We start from the raw sequence: 24,196 nt of genomic DNA, 5'->3' as shown, positions 1-24,196 counted from the left end.
GGACTGTGAAATAATGTAGAACAGTGTAGCATGTGTCTAGTCTGAGTGTTGACTCTACAGTCTAACTTATTGGGTTTGACTTATTTTTCTGAGCCTGTGGCTACATAAGATAAAGGATCTCACGTTTTCTGTATTGCGTAGGTTCTGTGATGTTAACAGGAGAGTAATTTTGTAGTCATTGTAGGAAGCTGAAATTTCACATTCATACTGATATCTTTTTGTTTAGTTATATCTGAATCCTAAACATCGATGAATAGTTTCATCAGGTTAGAAGTTGGTAAACCCCTGCCTAACTCTGTAACAAATAGAGAATGGGTGTCAAACGGCTACTTCAGTGTGCTATAGTAAAGAAAGAACTTTGTTAGCCACTGAACCCTAAGCAGTTACTTATTTTCAGGTGCTAGTGGGTGGAGTGACAGAAGAGTGTCATTTGTAACGTGGCCTCTTCATCAAAAGTTACCACGGACTAATTTCTCACAAACTTAGTAAGATAAATCTTGACACAGTTGATTATTTCTTTAATAAGGAAAAACTGTGCTTTTGTTTTTTGTTTCTCAACGCGTACGATCCACACTTGTCCTGGTGTGAAGGGGGGAGGTTCGGCAATATCGCTGCGATTCTATTGGTTCTTCCTTCTAGGTTGTCGGACCTGTTGGTAGAGAATAATTTGGTCAGAAATATTTTGTTTATAATCTTACTCATTGCATATATAGAAAAACATATAAATGGAAAATGACGCTTAAGCTGTTTGATGACTATACTCGGTTTCAAATTCTAGCCATAATTCCCAGTCATAATGTCTAATTATACCACATCATCTCATTGAATCCTTGAAAAGCAGCTTAGGCGCGCAAAAGAGTGTACTCAAGAATAAAAGATAACGTGTGCAAAAGGCGAAATGGTCTCTCATCTCAGTTGCTCTCGTGACAGTCGTGACATTGTTTGTTGTTTTTTTAGTTCGACGTGATTTCGATGAAGTTTCCGTAGAAGACGTTTGAACTTTTTAGGGGAGGGTGGTTGGTGTATTATGTTCTGTTTTCTAATGCTAACAGCGTCCCTAGCCATTACTGCTAATGGCATGAAAGCGAATGGTCTCGCACAGTTGTTCTCGTCGCTGAAGTCGTGACAGTCGTACAGCCCGTCACAGCGCCGCTCCTCAGGGATACAGCCGCCGTTGTCGCACTGCCACAGCCCCGTGTAACACGCTGGGTTACAAAAAAATGAGAGTTGAGCAACATAAAGACAAATAAACAAACAAATAAATCAATTATGGCTTTGGCAAAACATAACTTTGTTTCCACATGTGACCCAATTCTTGATAATCACTAGTACATTGTATTTTCAATTGCTTCATTGAGAGACTATAATCACTATATATGTATTGTTGCACCACTAGACGTTTTACACATCTTTGCATTCAAACAGAAGGAAGGAAGCAATGAATGAATGAAAACATATGAAATGATAAGGAAATGAACAAAAATAGATGAATGAATGAACGAACGATTAACTAATTAATTAATTAATTAATATGTGCTCGTTTTATGTATATACGCACAACGTATAAATACAAATCACTTTCTTCATGTATGGCAAAAAGTTGATGAAATTATATGTATTGGAGCACTCACGGGGTCTGGTGACGTCACTTCCGCAGTTTGCTTCGTCACTTCCGTCCCCACAGTCATCGAACCCGTCGCACAGCCAGGAGATGACTGGTGGTGCGTGGAAGATGCACCTGCCGTTGTCACACTGGAAGTACAACGTGCCGCACAAGTCTGAAATATAACGTTACATACATGTATGGCTCAGGCGATTAGAAAAAAAATATAGCTACAATTGCTCAGTCAGTGATAAAAGCATGAAAATTGGCATACTGAATCCTGATAAACTCGACATTTGCAGGGATGAAGCCCTGGCGAAAAGCATGTTTCTTTGCTTATGTTTGAATATTTGGGTTAGTTTTGGTCCTAACACGCCAGGTACGGGGCAAATGTTTAGACCAGTAAGCCAAAGCCCTATGTACACTGATATGAGACTTGACGTTCGTAGACGTCTGATACATAAAACGAGAAACTTCTAGCATATGCCATTACCGAAAGCAGGGTGATTCTACACACTACGCAGTACACAACGCAATATCTTTCTTAATCCACTCATTAAGTCATGAAGATAAAAAGAAGATGCTAACCGTTTTGTCCCGAAACGTTGTTGATGAACAAAGCCACCGAGCTGACGAGCAGGAATAGTTTGATCGCCGCCATTTTGTTTCGTCACTGTTTCCTCCTCTTTTTTTACATGAAGGCTCTACACAGCTGTGTTAGCTTTAGATATAGCCAGATCCGGACACGTCGCTATCGTAGGTGCCGTTATGTACAATACACAAAATCGATCACCATGAGAAAGATGAAATGTCAGCGTTACATTCATTTGCCAGATATGTGTAAGAAATGTTAACGTTTCAATGATATTCATTGTGGATCACCGCAATATTGAAGTTACGTTGTAACAATATTTTCTTTAAAGAAAGCCTTTTCTACATTCATAAAGAGGTTATCTTTACAATGATGTATGATTACTCAGTAAACTTAAATAACAACAGATGTACATGTTCTCACTCCAGTAAGAGATTAGTCCTATAGTCCATGCGTATAGAGTAGATAGCATTGCAACAGTAGCATTCTTTGCACTTAGTGATGCGTTTGTTCAGTTAGAGATCATAATTTGCAACGTGTTGTACGGAGAAACGTAACTGCAAGTTGATTTGTTACAACGGCGATTAGCTTGTTTGTCAGTAATGTGTGAGAGCGCCGCCATGCGCAGTGCGTGTAACTGCAGTTTAGCAGACCTGTCCTTGGTACTGAACACCATCCACATACAAGGAAACATACCTGTTTTTAGTGATGAGTACACATACAAACATGCCAATCCATGGTGCTGGACACCATCCACACACATAATGTTAACATAGATCTGTCCCTGGTGCAGATCACCCTCCCCACACATAAAACATATTTGTCCCTGGTGCTGAACGCCATCCACATACAAGGAAACAGACCTGTTCGTAGTAGGCACGATCTATACACATGCAAAAAGGCTGATCCCTGGTACTGAACACCATCCACACATATAAAATAGATCTGCCCTTGGTGCTGAACACCATCTACACACATAAAACAGATCTGTCCCTGATGCTGAATCTTATCTACACAAACAAAGAAGACCCTATTCTAGCTGCTAGCTTTGCACTCGTTCTGGAACAATAGTATGCATCAAAGCGAAAAAGCTAAAGTGTAAACAAAACAAAACAAACAACAAACATAAAACTTTATGTGTAAAGACAACTTCTTGCCCTTTTCTGGCCCGTTTTCAAAGACGTTGTTATCGTCTAATAAACCACTTACTACTCTCTTAGAGTATGGCAACAGGAACAAATTCGACAACACACGGTACCCCCACTACCGACTCGTGTATGAAACGTAACAGACGGACGGTACCATGGTGATACAAAGCGTTCCATGGAACAAAACAACCGAGAAACTGTTCGTAAACAGAAACGTACTTTCTTCTTGGTGTTGACGTGGTTGAATGCTGCCGGTAAAAGTTGTTCTGAGCAACATGTACTCCAAAGTTTGCTGTTTTTCTCGCGCAGACGCCAGTGATTGTATTGAGAATTCGGGGAAAATTGTGACTATTGAGGAAACCCGGAAAAAGATCTTCCGTTCGAACGAAAGGGAATCTAGGGCTGGTACAAGAGACCTATCGACACATTCTATGACGGGGACGCCGGCATGTTGTATCTCGGACAAACATGCGAACATCAGCGATCATTGGTCGAATGGCTGCTGGATTTCTGATGACGGGTTGTCACGTGTTTTCAACTATTTAGACATAGCGGGCTTGTTGTCCTGTGCGTGTGTCTGCAGTCAGTGGTACAGGTAGGGACTAGTCTCAGTTTGTTTGTTTTTTTGGCCAAGTGAATACATGCCAGATCTAGCCTGTGGCATTTTTTCAGGTAACCCCGGTAAGACAATGCAAGAGAATTGATGCAACATTGTGACCCTTCATCTATAGATACTAGACAGATGACTTTCAAAACGTACTACTATCATTACGGTCCGATCTTTTAAAGCAGTTGTTTCGGAGTGTTACCTTTGATCTAGTGAGAGCTTGTTCCATATCAGTGGTCCATAGTATGGAATTCTACACTTGAGTTGCTTCATCCATAATCCATTGATGAGGTGACACTAGAAAGTACATTACGCAGAGATATCAGGTGCGGATAAAATGATACTATCAAAAGCTAAGTCTAAGAAGCATGTTAGTTTGCAAAGCAGCCAAACACAGGTAAGTAAACATGTCCCTGGTGCTGAACACCATCCACTCAATTAAAGGTAGACAAACCTGTCTTTGGTGCTGAACACTATCCACACACAGGTAAAACAGACCTGTCCATAGTGTTGAAGATATAAGACACACCTGTCCTTGGTGCTGAACACTATCCACTCAAAGGTAAACATACCTGTCCTTGGTACTGAACACCATCCACACACAGGTAAACAGACGTGTCCTTACTACTCAACACCATCCACACACAGTTAAACATGCCCGTCCTTGGAATTGAACACCATCCACACACAGGAAACAGACCTCAAACGTTTTATCATCCCTTATACTTAGATGTGCACATCTGCCTGACGCGTGGACAGGAAGAACTGTTACAGTTGACTTCAGTTTGAGCGCCGACCACTCTTTCTACAAGCCGTCAGAGGAGTCCACAAAAGTGTTGAAGACGTTCGGAGACTGTATCAGGAACGTCAAGGTCAGTCTCTAGGAAACTTAATCCACACTAACCTTGGTTGCAGAAGAATAACTTTATTGCACGACAATCGTAATAGGTACAATGCATAGCAACTTGTACATACATGTCAGTTGAACTACTGCCAATATCTAACAATTTGTGAATAATAGTAAAGACTATTGATATTAATAAAAACTTCCTTAATCTAACTATGCATGCTAATACAAAAGAGTTAAAAATGTTTCGTTTTCCTTGGAAATAACTATATGTACAGACGATACGCTTTGCTATTATAAATAGAAAATGAAAAACGGTCCAAAGTCAGGGTTCCTCTCTCCCAGTACACATAATGCGCATGATTTATTTTGTATTTTCTACCCACAGCTCTACCTTCCCCGAAAAGAGTGTCCCTACGCCAAGTCTCGTAACGTCACGCGGAACATCGCGTGGGCGGAGGTGAGCATTCTAGTGCTTGCAGCTGCGCATGCGGGGCATCTCAGCAGCCTAGAGGTCAGTATATAGTAATACACATGGGGATGATTGTGAATTGGTGACTTTCAGCGTTTGAATTAATAAAAATGACTCGCAAGTGCTCCCACGTGCTGAACATTGCACATACCAAAAAGTTGTTTGTTTGCTTTTTTATTTGTTTATTTGTAGTAGAGGATAAGACTACATGCTTGTACAGTTCTTGAATTCTTTCATGAGGTAACGCGTACCTGTCATCTTTTTACAGCTTCATGCCTTTGAACACACGTTATACAAGGATCCGGTTTGCGCCGGCCGGCGGTGCAGTTCAATCACGTTTCCTATGAAGGAATTCCTCCGCGAGGTCAGTCCGATTTGGAACAGATTTTTACTTGTTTCCTCCGAAGCATTTCCTACTGAATTAGCATCATACAGTTGAATAGACAATAAAGTGACAATTCATATTACTTCTTTCATGTAGCTAAATCACAAGTCAACACTGGCTAACTGTTTACAGATAATGCTATGTGTGCAACACCAAACATACGAGGTTGACTGACTATACGAAAACATCTTGAAATACTGTTGTTCCTTCTGCACCTAGCTTAATCAGGTTTGAAAATCAATCGATAAGTAGAGTCTAGCTCAAGGCATTTTTAAACTAGGAAATTAAGGTCTACAGCTAACATAGATAATTTTCTCCTGGTTGCCGAAAGAGAAATCCAACATCTGCTGACGTACTTTCTTGTTTTTAAGGTCCTTGCCTGTTCCCCCGGCCTCCAACGCTTGGTGGTAAACGGCTTACCGCGGGCGCAGTGTGCCATGTTCCGCTCTTCCCTACACAACCTGGAAAACCTCCGCCATTTTGCTCTCAACTACACCAAAGATTGCAACTCCATGGCTATAGTAGGTCTGCAAATAAGAGCTGGACCAGATATGCTGTTCCCGGACACCCCTTCACATATACAAATTCTGAAGTTGCAGAGCACATACATCAATGGACAGTTTTTACAGGTGCTTGCGTTTGATTTATATCATATCATGAATTACATCTGCCTTTTCGATATCACATATAGACTCGGAACATCGAAGGGAAATGAACATTTCAGCTAGAATCGTACTCTTAAAGGCTAGGCGCGTACAATTGTTGTAGTTGGACTTTCAGCAACTTTGAAAGGTTTATCGACAAGGATCTATGGTAACATTTTTCGTCACAAGATAGCTGAATTTTGTACGACTCTTCCACTTCTGTTCCAATTTGCTGTCATTAAACTATCAATATAATGTGATCGCGGAAGGCTTACGTTGGAGTTACTTTGGTCGTACACATTTCATTAGCTTTGACTCCCTCTTCTTCTGTATTTTTGTAGGCCATGTCTAGAGGAAGATTTCCATCTTTGAAGCAGCTCGTCATTGTGACTAGGCATGAACGATACAACCCTTTCCTGCTACCGACATGGGCCGACGTGTTCCGACGATTACCGAAGTTGCGGCTCGGACTATTCTTCGTGGATGTCCACATGACACCTGAAGAATTTTGGCCCTTCCTTCGGCCTGACTTTCCAGTCACTGACCTGGGATTTTGCACGCCAAGCGTGTTCCCGAGCCTACAAATTGAAGCTGTTATGAAAATGATACCCGATTTATATAAATCGACACTTGAGTCATTCTTTTTACTTGGGATATGCGGGTTGTTCTGTCAAGAAAGCCTCGTCGACATTGTCCGAAAATGCACGAAGTTGACAAGGTTGGTCGTCGAGCCGACGCTTTTAGCCGAGACGGTGACGAAGATTGCCGAAGCTGGACGGAGTCGGCTGAAGACGTTGGTCGTTCAGTGGTTGATGGACAGGGTGAAATCTGACCCGACAAGACTGCGCCTGCTCAGTGCAGACGACATTCAAACGCTGCAGAATCACGTGACCGCGCACCTACAGCAGCCGTCTGAAGTGGCGCTGCACACCAAGATGGCGCCAAACTATCGCCTGGAAGTCGAACACTTCATATAATCACAATAAATACGATGTTGTGCTCAAAATTATTGACAAGAAAAGTCAACTCAAAAACAGATTCCTGTGTCCACTAGTTTATATGCATGCGTGTCTTTTTTTCACTGGTCTTGATTAATTCTTATTATTATATCCAAGGTGTCCTTGTTATATCCTAGAATAATACCCCTTTTCCGCTGATGTAACAACCGTTGGGCGACCAGAATGTGAAATTGTTACAGAAACGGAGAAAGCGTAACGATGTTACCTCCCAACGTCTGCTTGGATATCAATCTATCTACACAGAAGTAGTTAGACTGGTTTAGTAGTAAGGTGACTTTTGACCTCGTATAACTAATAAGAGATGTGCCTTATGGCTGGATAGATCAAGCTCAGTTGTTTTCGGCTAAAATCGTGCACCTCATATAGTGAATTTTCGCGACGGTATTTCTCAAACCGCCATTGACTTGGTCACCAGTTAGCTTGAGTAGCTTTAGGGCGCACGGAATTAGCAGGCTGTGACAGAACCAACTGCCGGTAAGGATATTAAACAGCCGTTTCCGTTACAAGACAGCAGGACACATGCATGACTACCCCAAGAATGCCCTCAGTTTGTGATCGTGCGACGACCGTACGACATACGTGGCTAGGCCCTAGGGAAGCCCCTACGTTCGGCAAATAATGGGAATACGTGTCGAACATGGCCCACCAAGATCTGTCATAGTGTTAAGCTTGTATTCAGTTGTATACAGCTGATTTAAAGGCGTATGTTGCATGGCCCGAATATCAGATTGAAAATCCTCGGGCTATACGGTTTACAACTGTAACATGTCGACGCCCCATTTTTGCAATGGTTACCGTTTGCAGTTATTAAGTTTCGTGATAACCTTGGCAACTTGCCTTGTATCAATGGTACCCGTGACAAACGGTGACCGGGAGTTCGGCTCCAGTAGAGGTCATCTGAGAATCGGGGAGTTTCATCTGAAGAAGTTCGGCAGGGCAACCATGGAGGAGCCCGCTGAAGTTCAGGTTCTCATCAAGGTATGTCTGTCTTCCCCCCCCCCCCCCCCTCTCTCTCTGCCCATGTGTGTGTGTGTGTGTGTGTGTATTTTTCTTGGATGCGACCATAGGAGCGAACTAGATCTAGGCCTACTGTATGTACCAATGGTCCATAGAGAAGTATATAGAAGGTCTATCTCCTACTCAAGTAGTACTCTATGGAATAGTCTGACACCCAATTTGAGAACTGCGCCTTCAGTCGTTGCGGTCGAGTAACTACGAACTGAATATGATTACCGAATAGGGCAATGATATTATATCGTCGACTTATCTTTATTTGCTGAATATGATTATGGAATACTTGATTGTAACGTTATCTTTGTATAACAATTTATGTTCTATTTTCCTATGGTACGTTGAAATGACCCCTGACCTCCTCCCTTGAACTCTTGAAAAACGGCCTCGGCCGAAGAGTGTTTTGCATACTTTCAAGGTTAAATAAAGGTTGAAAAAAATGGATTCCATGCTACTCCCTTCCCCAGTGCAGATTTTGTCTCGGTAGTGTTCGGGAGCAAAGTAGTTGGTGAGGTCATGGCTGTATGACAGGGACAAATTGTCTCTAGTTAGTCATCAGATTCCTTTCTCCATGAAGCTTGTCCGGAGGTACGACATCTTACTACTGTTGGGTATCATGGACAACACGGGGAAGGCTATCTATGACCTCTTCGACAAGATCACCATGTGAGGAACTTTATTTTTTTTAGAATGAGGAGGCCAACAATCGAAGTTTCCCTCCGTTTTGCCGACATATATACCAGATATCATAAAGATCCATCTGCACCTAGTCCAAAAGAAAATCTACAACTTGTCAGGTGATGCTGTTCACAAATACACAAACGCATACGGACGCGAAATCAGAACCATCTTTGTGAACGTAATATGTCATAGAGGGTGTGCCGACGATCAAACTAGACTAATTCATTTGAATCCGTTATACAAAAGATATATCAACTTTGGGTTCAGAAGGTTACTGTGGAACATGTAAACCAATAACGTTAATAATCTTAATCACTTGTCAGATGTATCATACTTTTGAAAGGTATCTAAAAAAGATGCTTTAGCAAACGTTTTCTATCTCAGTTTCTATTGTGAAAATTCCAAATAAGCTGATGATGTAATATTTATTCGATAACTCTCAGCATATCATCAAAAGTTTTAGGTCTAAGAAATGAAGTTGCAACAAACCTGCTATCAAAACTGTTTTAACATTAAAATCGTGTTTTCCCAGGAATATGGCTGAAGACGAAGACTACGGCATCATCGTCAGCAAAAGGGTAGGAATAGTGCCGAGGGAGCAGTTCGCCTTCATATACAGGTAAAAAAAAGTCCTAATAAACCCATAAATGATATTGTAAAACACATAACTAATCTAGAAAGGCAACATGCATTTGCTACTTTCACATGGTCTAACTTAACAAACTTCTGCTATAATTGTTTGTTCTTGATCAAATAATAATGTATGGTGACCAGACCGTACCCCCATCCGAAAGTGTCTGTACCCCCATCCAAAAGTGTCCGTACCCCCGTCCAAAAGTGTCCGTACCCCCATCCAAAAGTGTCCGTACCCCCATCCAAAAGTGTCCGTACCCCCATACGAAAGTGTCCGTGACTCCATCCAAAAGTATCCGTGCCCCCATCCAAAAGTGTCCGTACCCCCATCCAAAAGTGTCCGTACCCCCATCCAAAAGTGTCCGTACCCCCGTCCAAAAGTGTCCGCACCCCCATCCAAAAGTGTCCGTACCCCCGTCCAAAAGTGTCCGTCCCCCTATCCAAAAGTGTCCGTCCCCCCATCCGAAGGTGCCCGTCCCCCTATCCAAAAGTGTCCGTACCCCCATCCAAAGGTGCCCGTCCCCATATCCAAAAGTGTCCGTACCCCCGCGCAAAAGTGTCCGTACCTCCGTGCAAAAGTGTCTGTACCCCCATCCAAACGTGTCTGTACCGGGACTGACCAGCCCCTCCAGCTCTGTCCTGCCACTTGCTTCATGATGTAATCGAACACCACAAGGTGTCTGCTGACTGACGTCTGGTCCATGTCAGAGGAAGAAGAAACGGAGCAAAAACAATGTGTCCATTCCGTGAAGGTAAACATGATGAAAATCGGTATTCGTTCATTCTGGTTTGTTCGATTATAGTTAAAGAAGACAGGGGTTGGGCAGCACGTGTCTCATGAACGATGTTTTTCTCATCATCAGGGTTGACAAAGGAGTGGTGATGACGGACTCCTATTATTACGGACTGGACGGCGATGCCAGGGTTTTCGACAGAGCGCCATTCATTGTGCGGTTTTCATTGCAAGACACGGGTATGTAACGTTATGTACAATTAGAACAATCTCAATAATAAATAATCAATCGATGATCTCCAATCAGATTCAAGATCCAAGATCTTTTAGAAAATTCGTGACGATATTTCACTGGGCCCAAGATCTAACCATGCGGTCCCAAGCTAGTCTCCAATCAGTACCTTCCTCTCATATGACCCGTGTTCTGGCAGCCAGCTACTACTACAGTGGCCTAACTGTCAGGTCTTGAGCTCCGGTCAGAAACCAACCGTCACGATTTTACCCCTGAAAATCTGCGTGCAGAGTAATGATTGTTAGAGAGGAAGGCGTAGTAGAAAAAGAAACGTTGCCTTTTGCACCCTCTTGCATAGTATGACATTATACACTACCTTACCGCCTTACGTAACTGATGTGTATGAAACGCACGTAAATCACATTGCATTATAAGATAAAAACTGTCTTCAACAAATGGATTTTGTATCACGATCACACAATACGTGAAAAGATACAGTCGGACTCAAAACAACAAAAGCGTTCTGTTTATATTACATATCAAGAATCATCGTGTGATGAAACAAGCTGTGACAAGGGGCTGTCAGGTATGTGCTATTGTGACTTCAAGTATCTTACTAGAATACAAAACTAGTAATGAATACCAAGACCAGTGAGACAGCTAATATTGAGAATAGTACTGCGTACCGGTTCTGCGTACCGGTACTGTACCACAAAAGTTTATTCGGTACAGGTCCAAAATACCGTATCACAAAGTACCGGTACTGTACCGATATAAGTTTACACCAAGTATGTGCTTATTTTGTGACTGATCTCCTGACCTTATGTGATACCTTGGAACATCGTAACTAATATGCAACAGATCATTCAGGCAGACCGGGAGTTTTGATAGCATGTAGCATTTTAGGCCAAGGAAGTTTGGTGGTAGGAAACCTAGTTATGTTTTTTGAATAAAGATGCTGACAAGTTGAAAACAGTTTATGTTTTTGTCATTGAAGAAGTTCAGAAAAACACATGTTAATTTTTCAAATTACTCGGGTACCCGTACCTGATGTTACGTTTAGCTACGCAGCACTAATTGAGAAGCTTAATTTGGTATGTATATTTTCGTGCGGTCCTTCCATGTGGTTTCTTTGTAACTTTTTCGATGTTGCATTGCTCTGTACTTTGCCCAAAGGGAATGAAGTGTTGCTTTAGCTCGTCCGCATAAGTGTGTACGTCTTTCATACCGTATAGCAATATGTGTGGTTACAGTATGTCATGGGCTCTGGTTGTGTGCTGGGGTGAAGTCTGCCATCTCTGAAGGCCTTGTTCTGTTGTTTTCACAGCGCTAGATGATGTTGCCTTGGTGGCAGTTTTCCCCTCAGCCACTGACACCGCACAGGAAATAGACCACCTGGCCGACGTGTATAGTGATGTGTACGAAAAGTGGAATATAAAGGTGGGAAAAGACGACACAGAACTACGGAAAACAACATCAATATCATTAGTTCAATAGAATGGTGCTTTTAAAATGTTCAAACAAATAAGATCCTGTGAACAATGATAGTTATTATCTTCGCCGAGTACTTGTACTCGGGGAAGATTATGTTTTTGGTTGAAAAATCTGTTGGGTGGGTCTGTATGTATGTCAGGAGTATAACTCAAGAAAGCTTCAATGAATCTTTATGATTTTTAGTAGGTGTGTAGGGGTTGTGCAAAGGAAGGTCAAGTTCGAAAACCGTTGACCTGGCTTATTCTATCAGTACTGCAGCGGACTTTGCGTATTTCTGTGTTTGTATGTAGGCAAAAAAAGTGACGGAAACGTTGATGGATCTTCATGATTTTTCGTAGATCAGAAGCGGTTGTAGGAACGAAGGTCAAGTTTGAAAATTATTCATCTGGCGCTTTCCTGCAGTACTGCAGCGGGCTTTGTATTTGTGTGGTTTGTATGTCGCCAGCATAACTCAAAGTGCTGTTGACGACTGTGCATGATATTTAGTGGGTAGGTAGTAGTGTCAAAGAGGAAGGTCAAGTTCGATAATGGGCCTCCTAGCGGATATTATAGGTACTGCAGCTGAGTTTTAAAGTTTGAGGTCGAATTTTCTGGAGGTGCCAGGCTCATGATTTTTCAGTAATACATAGAGTCTGGAACAGGGAATGAGTGGTGTAAGTTTGGGCCCCCTAGCGGATTTTGTGGACCTACAGTTGGCGTTTTTGTTGAAACCTTTGGAGGCGAATAACTAAAGAAGGGGTTGACGGATCGTCATGGTTTTTGGCATGTAAATAGCTTAGGTTATGTTTTACCTAATCAAATTCATATTATGAAAACCAGGAGCTAATTTGCATAATAAATGAGGAAAGTTTATTAATCCGCTTAAAGTTTGTGGTCAAATTTTTTGCAGGTGCTATGGTTATGATTTTTAAGTGGTAGATAGATCTTGGGGCAGGGAGTAAGTGATGTAAGTTTGGGCCCCCTTGCAGCTTGCCTTAAACTGCAGTGGGCCTATTTGTTTGTAACTTTTGAGGAGAATAACTCAAGCAGTGATTAATGGATTATTCTTGTATTTGGTATATACGTACCTTAGGTGATGATTAACATAATGATATGCTCATTATGCAGATCATGACCTACTTTACGTAATCATTGAGGAAAATGTATAGCACTGCTGCACCATAGTACGCGGCATGTGATAGTACACATCTGGCGTCCAGAATCTAGGTCAACAGCTGGCGTCCTGAATATAGGTCAACAGCTAGCTTACTAGCTGGGCAATTGAAAAGAAAGGACTAAAATGTATCTGTTATGTTTGGTATGAAGACAGCTAGATTTAAAAGTGAATCTGATGATTGACGTAAGATGATAATTATGCCAAACAGGACCTAATTTGCATGATTAATGAATTTTTTTTAAATCCGCCGAGTTCTATGTTTGTGCGCGTTTATATGCATTTAAGTCGTATTTTAGTCTTTGTGAAAGCTTGTATCAAGGTATGCATATTGTTCAGTTACTAGGGCTAACCCGTAATAGCCTTAGCCTTTGGGTAGCCCTGGCTGTACTTCTCTACAGCCGAATAGATAAATCAGAAAAATTCTTATTACCTGGATGTCTAACTGTCATTGACATTCCATGAGAGGACTTTCAGACATGTAGCATATCAAGCCACTGAAAAAGAGGGGAACATTGATAGATATTGTTTAAGCAAATAAAGACTTAAATTGAATGGTCGTTGAGAAAAACGGCTATGTAATGTCATATTGGTAAATGGCGGTAATTTGGTACTTGCATCTGTCGGTACAATTCAGATTATTTGGCGAAGATATGAGGTCGTGGAACTCTAGTTTAAGTATTGAATGGATGATTGCAATTATGACCTTTTCTACACTGACGAAAGTAGTTTTTCCTCTCTAGATTATAGTTAGTCCTTTGTCATTATCGAGAATGTATTAGTCGTGTTGCAAATACCGGTGGGATTTTCCTGTGTGAACTTCAGTTTGAATACGTATGATAATGTGCATGTCATTGTGTTCTGCAGAACGTGATGTTCGCAGGCAATTTCAGAGCCGGGTGCAACTATGTGACTGGGAAACAACTGAAGGCATCGGACCTGCGTGCAAACTCGAAATTCCATTGGCCAATTGGGGATGACGTAGACACAACGCTTGCCAAATTAGGCTGTGCTTACGACAGGTACAGGCTATTCTAAAGACAAGTTGGTTTCGTCTATTCAAGCAGCCGTTAAAACGTAACCGACAGATGTGTTCCTTTTTATTTGACCCGAAGGACTGAGGAATTGTTTTGGTTCTCTATCTCTCTCTCTCTCTGACTCTCTCTCTTTCTCTCTCTTTCTCTCTTTCTCTCTCTCTCTGTGTTTGTGTGTGTGTTTGTATGTATGTGTGTGTGTGTTTTTGTGTGTGCGTTTGCGTTTCTGCAGTGCAGTTTCCTCATGTTCTGCTAGAAGGCGCTTACTGTTTGAGTTGTGAACTCTGTCCGATTGCCTTATTTGATTCTTCATCAAGATATATGTATATGTATATGATTTCTGTGGTGAAAAACCATCGATTAAAGCTTTACAAACTGTGTAACAAATTTTGAAAGTCTTGTATGTTTCCTTCCACACCTAAGGTTCGTATTGGCCGGACAGGATTTGAAAAGGGCCCTTATACCGGAGAGCGGCAAAATCTTCGAGTACGACACGGCGTTCGACTTAGACAGAGACTTGGTGAAGATCTTATTTCCTTACTTCAACAAATGGAAAATTCTGTGTTAGGCCGGCAGTGTAGATTTAGACAGTTCATTATACGTTTTATCACTACTATGACAAATAACATCGCGATTCGGCCACTGTATTTAATCTTAATCAATCAATGATGGTTTGGAACTAAAGTTGACCTATTGTAAAATACACTAATTCATCATTTTTGTGTTTAGGTGGAAGATCTCAGTGACCACTATCCTATCGAAATTCAAATTCAGCCGGCAGTAAGCTTAAAAGGTGCGTTATTCACATTTATAATGTTGACGTGCCCCCGCGGCCCTACATGTAGGTACTCTCTCTTTCTTTAGACTCCATTGTCATCTCCACAGGACAGAGACCGTCGGGCAACCAATGAGAGACTGAAATTGTTGATCTTTGAGATCATTGAAAGACCATTGTGAGATAGTTAGGAGACCTTGGATATATTACTGGGAATGATATCATTGAAATATCATTGAGAGATCACTGGAAGACCATTGAGAGGGCGACCAGTCAAACGTTTTGACACAAAACGGTCTCTTAGCGGTCTTGCCTCTGTGGGATAGACTTTAGCTGTTCTTACTTCTCCGCTACTTTCCCCCGTCCTTTCAATGCCTTCTTTACAACTGTATTTTTCAATATCTTGACTCAGGCCATCCACTGACGGTGTAGGTTCTTTGGTTAAGTTCTTTGCATACATCTAGAGTCGAGACTTAGCCGTAGTTTCGGTGACCGCCCGAGTGTCCGGATCCCCTTCCTCAGGGCAGTACTGACCAGTTCTTCTTCACACTGCAGCTGCTGCAGTGCGGAGAATGCGGTCACAAACATGACTGAGGTTGTATCCCCCTCATCCCAATTAATGACTGTTGTAGATTTACTGATGCATATGGCCTTCTAAATCCAATGGGTGTATCTGCTGTGCTCTCCGACTATGAAGAACTTTGTAAACCAGTGATTTACCAACCCGGCGGAACTATAAATGTATGCACGGGTGTATCTTCTCCTTATAGATCACTGGAACCTGAGAGGCGTGGAGAGTGAGCAGTCCCTGAAGCTGTATGATGCCCGGGCCTCTGTCTCTGATCCGGCACATTTGGTTACGACTTTTTCCAAAACTTTCGAGGACTATCGTGTGAGTCACCTAGTACCTACATGATAACTTTGCATTCCTGATGATATAACAAAATGTAAAGCATCTGGAAAGTTGCTGGTCGTTCCCCACAACTGATTGCCTGATAGTGACAATAAATGTATTCCATAAGAGATATCTACTATAGCATATTTCTATCTAGATGTTTCCAAATAACATTTATATCGTTGGTGTATTTAGGAAAATAATGCTAAGACATTTTAAGAGTCAAAACTTCAAATTTGTTGGAAATTTCTCGGTTGTCCTTGACAAAGACTGGTGCTGTACGGTCCAAAATGTGGGCGCTTTTAAACTCGTTAGAAAGTTCAAAACTGTTTTTAGAATGATATTGAAGTGCGTTTATTAACATTTTTCAGGTTGAAACGCTATACACAGAGACCGGCGACCTTCGCAAAATTCTAGCGGCCAAGTTCTTCCCAGACGGTTCCAAGCTTCAGAAGGAGATCGAAGATCTTAAAATCGTTCTGCACTTCTTGTCGCCGGACATCTTACCACGTTTCAAGAAAGCATTTGGCGAGGAGGATAAGACCTTGACATTAATGTTAGTGTGTGACGTCATCGAAGGCGGCTGTGAGATTAGCATATCGACGCCTATGGTTTAACAGACGACAGGGAATTGTTTTTATCTACGTTTGAGCGATGTAACTCATTTGGACATGCAACGCTAGCCTCTACCAGGCTCCACATGTCGGTGGAAAGAGTAGATATTGGCACATTAGACACATAACATGTCATAGGAATTAGCTGGCCAGGGAGTACAGTTTTAATTTGCGACATAGGTCCTATCATTTTCCTCTTTCCTTCTAGAGGCTAATTCAATGCAGTGCCTGCGGCCCAATGCGACATTGGGTGAACATTTGACATTTTCTACCTTAAAATGGACAGATATTGAAAATGAGATGGGCTGTGCTTGCACAACAATTTGTACCAGTACTTTGGACAATGGCACATATATACCTATAGCAGCACGAAATATTTATTCTATCTAATAGTTTAGTATCCATTGAATGGACAGTATTTGTTGACACAGAATTGCACCTATCACTGAAGTACACAAATATTTTATCAAGTATACAATATAAACTAACATTCATATGACTGCAAACATTGAACCATGTATAACCATCACAGTTTTCTAATATTCATGGTACTTGTAGCTGAGGTATCACACTTGTCACAAAATGCACAAGGCAACATTTCATATCAACACTTTTGTTAAGAAAATCACCCACATGAAGTTCAGTGATTACTTGCATGTGTTGAGCTAACACAGAATCTTTAAGTGGCTCCTTGCAGATTCTTGATGTCACTGCCTACTTAGTAGACTGACTTTGTAATACAACATTTTCCAACTGCACAATCCTGTATTTTTAGCCTTACGTTCTCCAGGATTTCTGAGTCGCCACAGTTTACTTAACAATATCGTCACTGTTAGTACAATCAACATTACTTCATCACAATATTCTTTCCAGACATGTATAAGACACTTAAAACTAACTACTTGTAATCTTCAAGCAGATGTTGGGTACAAAATCGTAACATTTTCTGATCTGCTTTTTATTCTGGCCGTAATCTACCCAACTATCTGCAGACAGTGTCCAAAGGAGGGGCACCAAATCAAAATATGGTTTCTTCTACATTTTTCAACCTGTACCAGCATCAATATCATTATCATCCTTTAACTATTTTTTTCCATATAAATGTAATCTATGCAATAATATTGGAATTCTGGAAATAGCCCACAGATCTCAAAAAGGCTGTGTAGAACATTTCTGAAACATCTTGGAAACATACATGTACATAGAAGGCTTTACATGTACTTCTCCAGAAGTGCAACAAGACTTTAAGGATAGACACCTGAGGATAGACACCTGATTCATGTCACAGTCACATTAGTACATCATATCTTATATTAGAATTAGCCTTCATTGGAGAGGCCATCTTAAGTGTCCAATAATTTGAAAAAATCTGTGCAACAGAAAAAGTACAGAAATGGCCACTTTCTGCTATTACACTTTTTTCACATTCTGATTCAATACCTTTTTCTGCCTTTTTTTGATTGCCTTCTGTTGGCCTATTGCTTGACACAGGACGGAAACATTTTACCTGAGAACAACAAACACTATTGATATTAGCTCTTTTACAGAACAACTACAAATAATTGTAGCAATTGCACCAGAATATGTTATGATATCGATAATAGATATGGTCTACAAAAATACTGACCAAACTAATCAATTTTCTACATTTGACGATTTTTGTTTTACAACTCTGGATGGCTCTCTTTACCGCTCATATTGCACCAGTCCTCACAATGTTCAAGAACATCCTTGTACAACATCCTGACAACCTCGTACGGACACGAAGCCTGATGCCACCCCGGGAACTGTTCCACTCGTTCATTTACCATCATCATCACTCTGAACTTTGACCCTGCGGGGTCATCAGGCTGTGACCCTTGTGGTGCATCCTGGGTAGGTTTCCCTTGTTCCGATTCGTCACATGGAGAGACGCCGTCACACTTGTACAGCACGAGGGCGAGGTTAGCTCCAAAGGGAGAGATGTGGGACGTACGAAAAACACGGTTCTTGTGTTCGGCGAAGTTGTCCGCCCTCAGAGGCGCCCTGTCCTTGAATAACCCCAGGAGACTGTACAGTGCAACCAGCGTGTCGGTGTGGCCAAACAGGAACTGTCCTCTCAAGCTGAGCAGAAAACGAAATTATATGACATATATTGTATAAACTTAATGGCTAAATTCTAATATTCCAGGTATGTTTCAGTAAGTTAGATTTTACACAGGGCAACACAACTACTGTAAATTCATTCATTTTTGTTGCAACTTCATTTCGTAATAGAAGGGGAAAAGAACTTTTCAAGCTGTATTAATTAAGTTCGTGTTTGATTAAAACATTCTGTCACAGCAATGAATTGGAAAGGCCTAATTTGTGGTGTTGTAAATTTGCAGTGGAGAAGCTATCCTGAAAGCAGCGAGAATAAAACCACTACAAACACGTAATGATTTACAGGAACATTTGTTTCCTTGATTCTTGTACGTTGTCAGTGATATCTAGACTAAAGAAGATTAAGCTGCATGAAAGACTGCCCAAATGAGAGGGCTGCAGATCAGCTTAGTGCCAACAGGGGGCTCTTTAGGGCATCAGCTTAGCACTGTAGTTCATGGTACAATAGATAATGTGACCCTAGATTCTTTTAATTTGTGGCATCTCTATTTTGCTACACCATTGAATGAGCAATTTGCTGTATCTCGGTTGAAACAATAGAAGCAACACAATGGAAATGCCAGCACCTAAACAAGTAGGTAAACCATGAAAATCATGATTATAAAAATACTGTATCATTATGATACTTTTTAGTTTTACAGTATTTCATGGTGCCAAATTACTTGCACCATTGACAAAGAATTTCATAAAGTCCCAGCACTAGTGCTTACCATCCGACCAGGTCTCACGCTTGTACAGTAGATACGTCAAACAACGGACTTGGTGCACCTAATTTGCAATCTGTTCTTCTTGCAGTGTTCGCACTGGCGAGTCATCAGCCAATCAGATAGTCCCCCTCCTGTTGATGGAGGGAAGGTTACCAGCCAATCACGCTACCTCTTGAAGGTAAGCGACAACATGATTGGCTGGGGCCAGCGCTAACACAGCAAGAAGGACAGAACACAGGACAGTACAAGCGGTGCTGGGCATAAGAGGATGGTACATGTACTTACCTGCTTTTATTTCCTGAGACAAAACCCTCCATAGGTTTGAGCATCTCCTGCAGCAGGTTACACCCTGGTCTGTAGTTCACTCTGTGCCCATAACCATGCTTCCAGTATGAAGTCAGATCTGACAGATACTCTAGCACCTGTAGGGGCATTCAAACAACAGCCTTGTTAAAACAGGTAAGATATACAATGTGCTCCTAGATGGAAATTACTTTTTGCATTGTTCATGCAATGCAACATCAATCCTATGATTTCTTAGGTTTCAAATTTAGCTTGACTTTAATGGAAAAGTTTGCCAGTATGTTCACACCCATTGTTTGTACTGCTGTATTGAATGTAAATTATTGACACAATTCAGACATTTCAAGTTGTGCAAAGAATAAAGATTCTAAAGATATCAACGTTGATGGAACAGACCTGTAGGTCTTCAGGTCTAAACAGGTCACACCAGATTGACCGGCCTCCATACACTGCAGTCTCCATGGCACAGATGGTCCACATCACCTTCAAGTGAGCTGGGACACAAACAACACAATTTAGAATCTAAATTAGATGTCATCTGGACATTATAAGCCTGGTATCCACCCTAGACTAGCTCTATTCACTCCTTCAATTACTTCCATTGCTGAATAGTCTGGTACCCGTTAATGGAGAAATCATAATAAGCATTTAACAACATGTGCGTTTGTGAAGGTTAGACATCCAGGTAAACAATATATAAGGAGAAATTCAAACTATATACAACTGGATAAATATTCGGAGATTTATTTCCAGACGTTTCGAGTGACATCCATCACTCTTCTTCAGCGTCACTAAAGTGAACTAGCAGAAATAACCAGTACTTAATATACAATGACTAGAAAAACCGGTTTTTACATGGCAAATCACACAGTCATGCATTAGCGACTTTGTAATGTAAAATAGGTTAGGAAGGTTCCTATGGTAAGACAACACATTGTAATGTAAAAAAAGTTAGGAAGGTTCCTATGGTAAGATAACACCATAGGAAAAGTTATTGTCCTTTGGGTGGAGGGAGGGTAGAGTCCCAGGTACCCGAGAGTTCTACGAGAATTTAACAACATGTATTTGCCTAACATGTATTCAAGATTCTCCTGATTGGCCAAGCCTTAAACCAATCAAGAGTCTAGCAGTATATGGTTAAGCTAGGGCACACTAAACAGTGACCAATAGCTAGTGCTCTCTAACAAGCAGAGGTTGGATATATAGGGAGACCACTACCTTCTTCTGAATGCCCTGCTTTCGTCCAATCAATGGGCAGTGTCAGAAAGACGCCTGAGGTGCAATCAGAAGAAGGTAACAACCTTCCCATCCATCCTCTGCTCTCTCAATATCCGTCACTGTTATTGATAAGATTGTTGACAAAACACTATCAATAGAAGTTGGCGTGCCCGGTTCAAGGATGTATTATTTAGTGTTAATAAATCCGCATTGTTGCCATTACAAAAGCAGGTAGTACAACCAGGATGTATTATTTATGATTCTTGCAACTCCACCATATTTTGAACCATGGAAGAAGATAATAGATTATGGGGGAGAGTCATTATTCATTCATGTGGCAATATCACACCCATTGTGAAGAAAAACGTGCAAGTTTATCATTGTAACGTATACAGATGTTTTACTTCTAATGTATACAATTACATTATTTACAAGTCCCTTGTTGAACATCACATGCATTGGTCTTAGAGATTATAATTTACACAAGGGATAATGATTTCATTTTAAAGTATTGACTTTTTTTTTCCACTGCTTGAGCATTTGACAAACTTAAATAAATGGTTTTGGTCACCATATCAAAAAGCTATTGAAAAAATACACTTGCTCCACTGAATATAAAACAGCATCCGAAGATGATAGTTGTTAGGACTGTCCTTGGTGCTGAACATTATCACAAGCCTTGTTCCCAATTATATAGCAAGTAATTTCAGGGAACATGACCTATTGACTCAATCTTCAGTTCAGTTCATCCTCTGTGAGGTGACACAAATGACGCCACAGGTTCCTGTCAAGCATGACAGAGCAGAGTACATCGTCTTCAAGACCTACAACCTCTTCTACCACCTTCTTAAGTGTCAATGATGGGCGACCACGCCTACGATTCTCATCCAAAGGAAAACCATGCCAGCCATTTCCTCGTGTCTCAATCTACCAAGTCTTAAGTAGCTACTGTCACAAAGTCATTTATTTTTGCATGGATCCAATTTCACGGTTGGAGCAGGAAGGAGTGTTTTAAGGTAGACACTAACATTCTATGAACCTAAAACTAGATCTAAAATTGAAATGACAATTACAAACTGTCACCATCAATAAATCATGATGTCCAATTCTGATGCTGAATGAATCCACACAAATGAAAGCAATTACTCTACTGTATAAAATAGCATCCACTTAATTAGGGATGTCAGGCCTGCCCTTGGTGCTGAATGACCTATACTCCATCATACGCCTTGTTCTAATTGGTAAATGAGACCTGGCATATAGACCCGCTTCAGTCTTTAATTTCCGGGGGTCCTATATACATAATATATATTGGCAATAGAAGAGGTATATGTGAGTGTACTCTGGGTATACCTTGGAACAAGATTTGTTGAATTTGTTTACCCTGATGAAAATGCTTTAATGATATTTTGCCTGAAACATTTGATTTCATTCACTTCAATTCTATTGTACATGTTGTAAGTATTTCATTATTAACAAGTTGACGGCATCTAAATTCAGCAGCGTAGGAAAAATCAGGAGTTTACAGTATCTTTGAGCTCATGGTTGAAACAACAACATGAATTATGGAATCAAACTTGACTTGTTCCATATCAGAATAACATACAGCAACAACAAACAAAACTAATTGGCTACCAACAGACTAAAATCTATAACTACAGTGAGTAGCATGAATGCTAACATGTCGAGACATAAAAGTTTGCAAAAGGATTCAATTTTGTTCCACATAAAAAATGGACTCACCAAATTTTCTTTTCAACGTCATAAAATTAATCTCTTTTTTCTTCAATAAAGCGTTGTCGCTGCAGCCAATCAAATTGACAAAGCACTCAACGAATTTCATTTACAAAAACTGAATCTTTTTAAGCTTTGTATATTTTCTTTGTCTTTTTAGTCATTATCCTGTAGCTTGTAAGTTTTGAAATATACCTGTATTCCCATTATAAAGTCAAAAGTAACACAAATCCAGTTGAGGACGCAGCGACAACGCCAGTGCACCGTGGGTCCAGTGAAAGGGGGGCTTAAGCAAACTTACCGGCTGAGAAATCCAGCAGCACTGAAGGTCCTAACTGCGAGGTGATGTTCTTCAGCACACTCCTAACCTCAGGACCTTCCAAGAACTTTGACACTTCTTGTAAGGCCTCTGGGCTTCCCTCAACTTCTTCAGCCCACTTCTTGCACTTCTCAAGAAAGACCAAGAGTTTGTCTGTCTGAGGACCTGCTTCAGTCTTTAATTTCCGCGGGTCCTTTATGCTATCGGCTGCTTTAATTTCCTTTAAACCATTCCATATTCCTCTTACAAATGCAGAGGCACTGTCTATGGTCCTGTTCTTTGTGCTGCTTACAATTCTTAGGCTCTCCGGCTTTGCGCCGTGGAATACTGCAGGAAAACGTTGGACAGTGCGACCCGCGAGTTCCTCCATTTCCCATTTGCCTGTTTCTGAGAGCATCATCGCATCCTGCCACTCAAATGAATTTTGCCACCGCCTCATCACGTTCACGATGTCCTTTTCCTTTGACCCGTAGTGGCGAATCGAGGAAACGACGTAGTCGATTTTGCCGATGATCCTCTTTTGAGGATATCGTGTCCCGTGCCTCATCAGCATACTGACATGAACAGGTTTACATTGGCGGAGATGAGGACATGTTTCCGCCGGAATCTTGTCTCTTTCTGTCCTTTCTAGCCAGGTGAAGGAGGAGTCATATTTCGTGTAGGTGGCGAAAATGTCGGGTTTCACAGATCCTCGCGGGTCCTGGGTAGAAACCTGGCTTGCAATGAAGAGCAGCGAAAAGCATGTCACGACAGGCGGGATTCGAACCCTGGTACGCCGTCCTAATCTGATAAACATTGTTGCGACGTAGAGCGACATTTTACAATAGAAGCATCGACAGGCTTGTGTTGGAATAACAAATCATGACGGGTTGATTATTAAGATCTTTAACAATGCTGGCAAATATCCATAAGTACATTCAAAACTAGTCTGGTATAAGCATCACATAGCGAGCTTTAACAGTCAAAGAGAAAGTTCTCCAGTTGCCATGGGAGCTAATTCGCGCATAAGGACCACATGGAGGAATTCGAAAATGAAGGTAACTTGATGCTTGCTGGCTCAGTCAAACACGTTGTGATGTTTACCGGATGACTTTAACTTGACTTTCCCCAAGAAATGCAATCACTAGATACCATTTCCATTTGGGTTCAGTACATCACTCCTTTTGTACATCACTTCTATCAACCTCCATTACCCCGAGTC

General features: G+C 41.2%; 3 protein-coding genes and 1 long non-coding RNA gene across 4 annotated transcripts; 2 read left to right on the top strand and 2 right to left on the bottom strand.

Annotated features, from left to right (window-relative positions):
- Window positions 1–493: 493 nt before the first annotated feature.
- LOC136448568 (low-density lipoprotein receptor-related protein 3-like) lies at window positions 494–2,325 on the bottom strand. The gene is made up of 4 exons (XM_066448184.1): window positions 2,192–2,325; window positions 1,632–1,778; window positions 1,101–1,205; window positions 494–649 (listed from the first exon to the last, which is right to left on the bottom strand). Exons 1-4 carry the CDS (start codon window positions 2,262–2,264, stop codon window positions 636–638), a joined length of 339 nt encoding a protein of 112 aa, XP_066304281.1. The 5' UTR covers window positions 2,265–2,325; the 3' UTR covers window positions 494–635.
- A 1,459-nt stretch (window positions 2,326–3,784) lies between these two features.
- Window positions 3,785–5,305, top strand: LOC136448075 (uncharacterized). The gene is made up of 3 exons (XR_010757828.1): window positions 3,785–3,938; window positions 4,681–4,822; window positions 5,186–5,305. It is a non-coding gene; the product is annotated as an uncharacterized lncRNA (long non-coding RNA).
- Window positions 5,306–7,608: 2,303 nt separating this feature from the next.
- Window positions 7,609–17,364, top strand: LOC136448721 (deoxyribonuclease-1-like). Its single transcript, XM_066448365.1, has 11 exons — window positions 7,609–8,295; window positions 8,906–8,994; window positions 9,542–9,628; window positions 10,506–10,615; window positions 11,152–11,215; window positions 11,912–12,047; window positions 14,122–14,276; window positions 14,712–14,808; window positions 15,018–15,081; window positions 15,834–15,955; window positions 16,330–17,364. Exons 1-11 carry the CDS (start codon window positions 8,083–8,085, stop codon window positions 16,573–16,575), a joined length of 1,383 nt encoding a protein of 460 aa, XP_066304462.1. The 5' UTR covers window positions 7,609–8,082; the 3' UTR covers window positions 16,576–17,364.
- LOC136448451 (multiple inositol polyphosphate phosphatase 1-like) lies at window positions 17,364–24,186 on the bottom strand. Its single transcript, XM_066448016.1, has 4 exons — window positions 22,978–24,186; window positions 20,121–20,218; window positions 19,707–19,843; window positions 17,364–18,675 (listed from the first exon to the last, which is right to left on the bottom strand). Exons 1-4 carry the CDS (start codon window positions 23,810–23,812, stop codon window positions 18,237–18,239), a joined length of 1,509 nt encoding a protein of 502 aa, XP_066304113.1. The 5' UTR covers window positions 23,813–24,186; the 3' UTR covers window positions 17,364–18,236.
- Between the last annotated feature and the right edge of the window lie 10 nt (window positions 24,187–24,196).

The sequence above is a fragment of the Branchiostoma lanceolatum genome, chromosome 14 (genome assembly GCF_035083965.1).
Source record: "Branchiostoma lanceolatum isolate klBraLanc5 chromosome 14, klBraLanc5.hap2, whole genome shotgun sequence".
Lineage (NCBI taxonomy): Eukaryota > Metazoa > Chordata > Leptocardii > Amphioxiformes > Branchiostomatidae > Branchiostoma > Branchiostoma lanceolatum.
The sequence above is the reverse complement of the archived record's forward strand: the minus strand, read 5'-3'. Positions and strand labels throughout refer to the sequence as shown.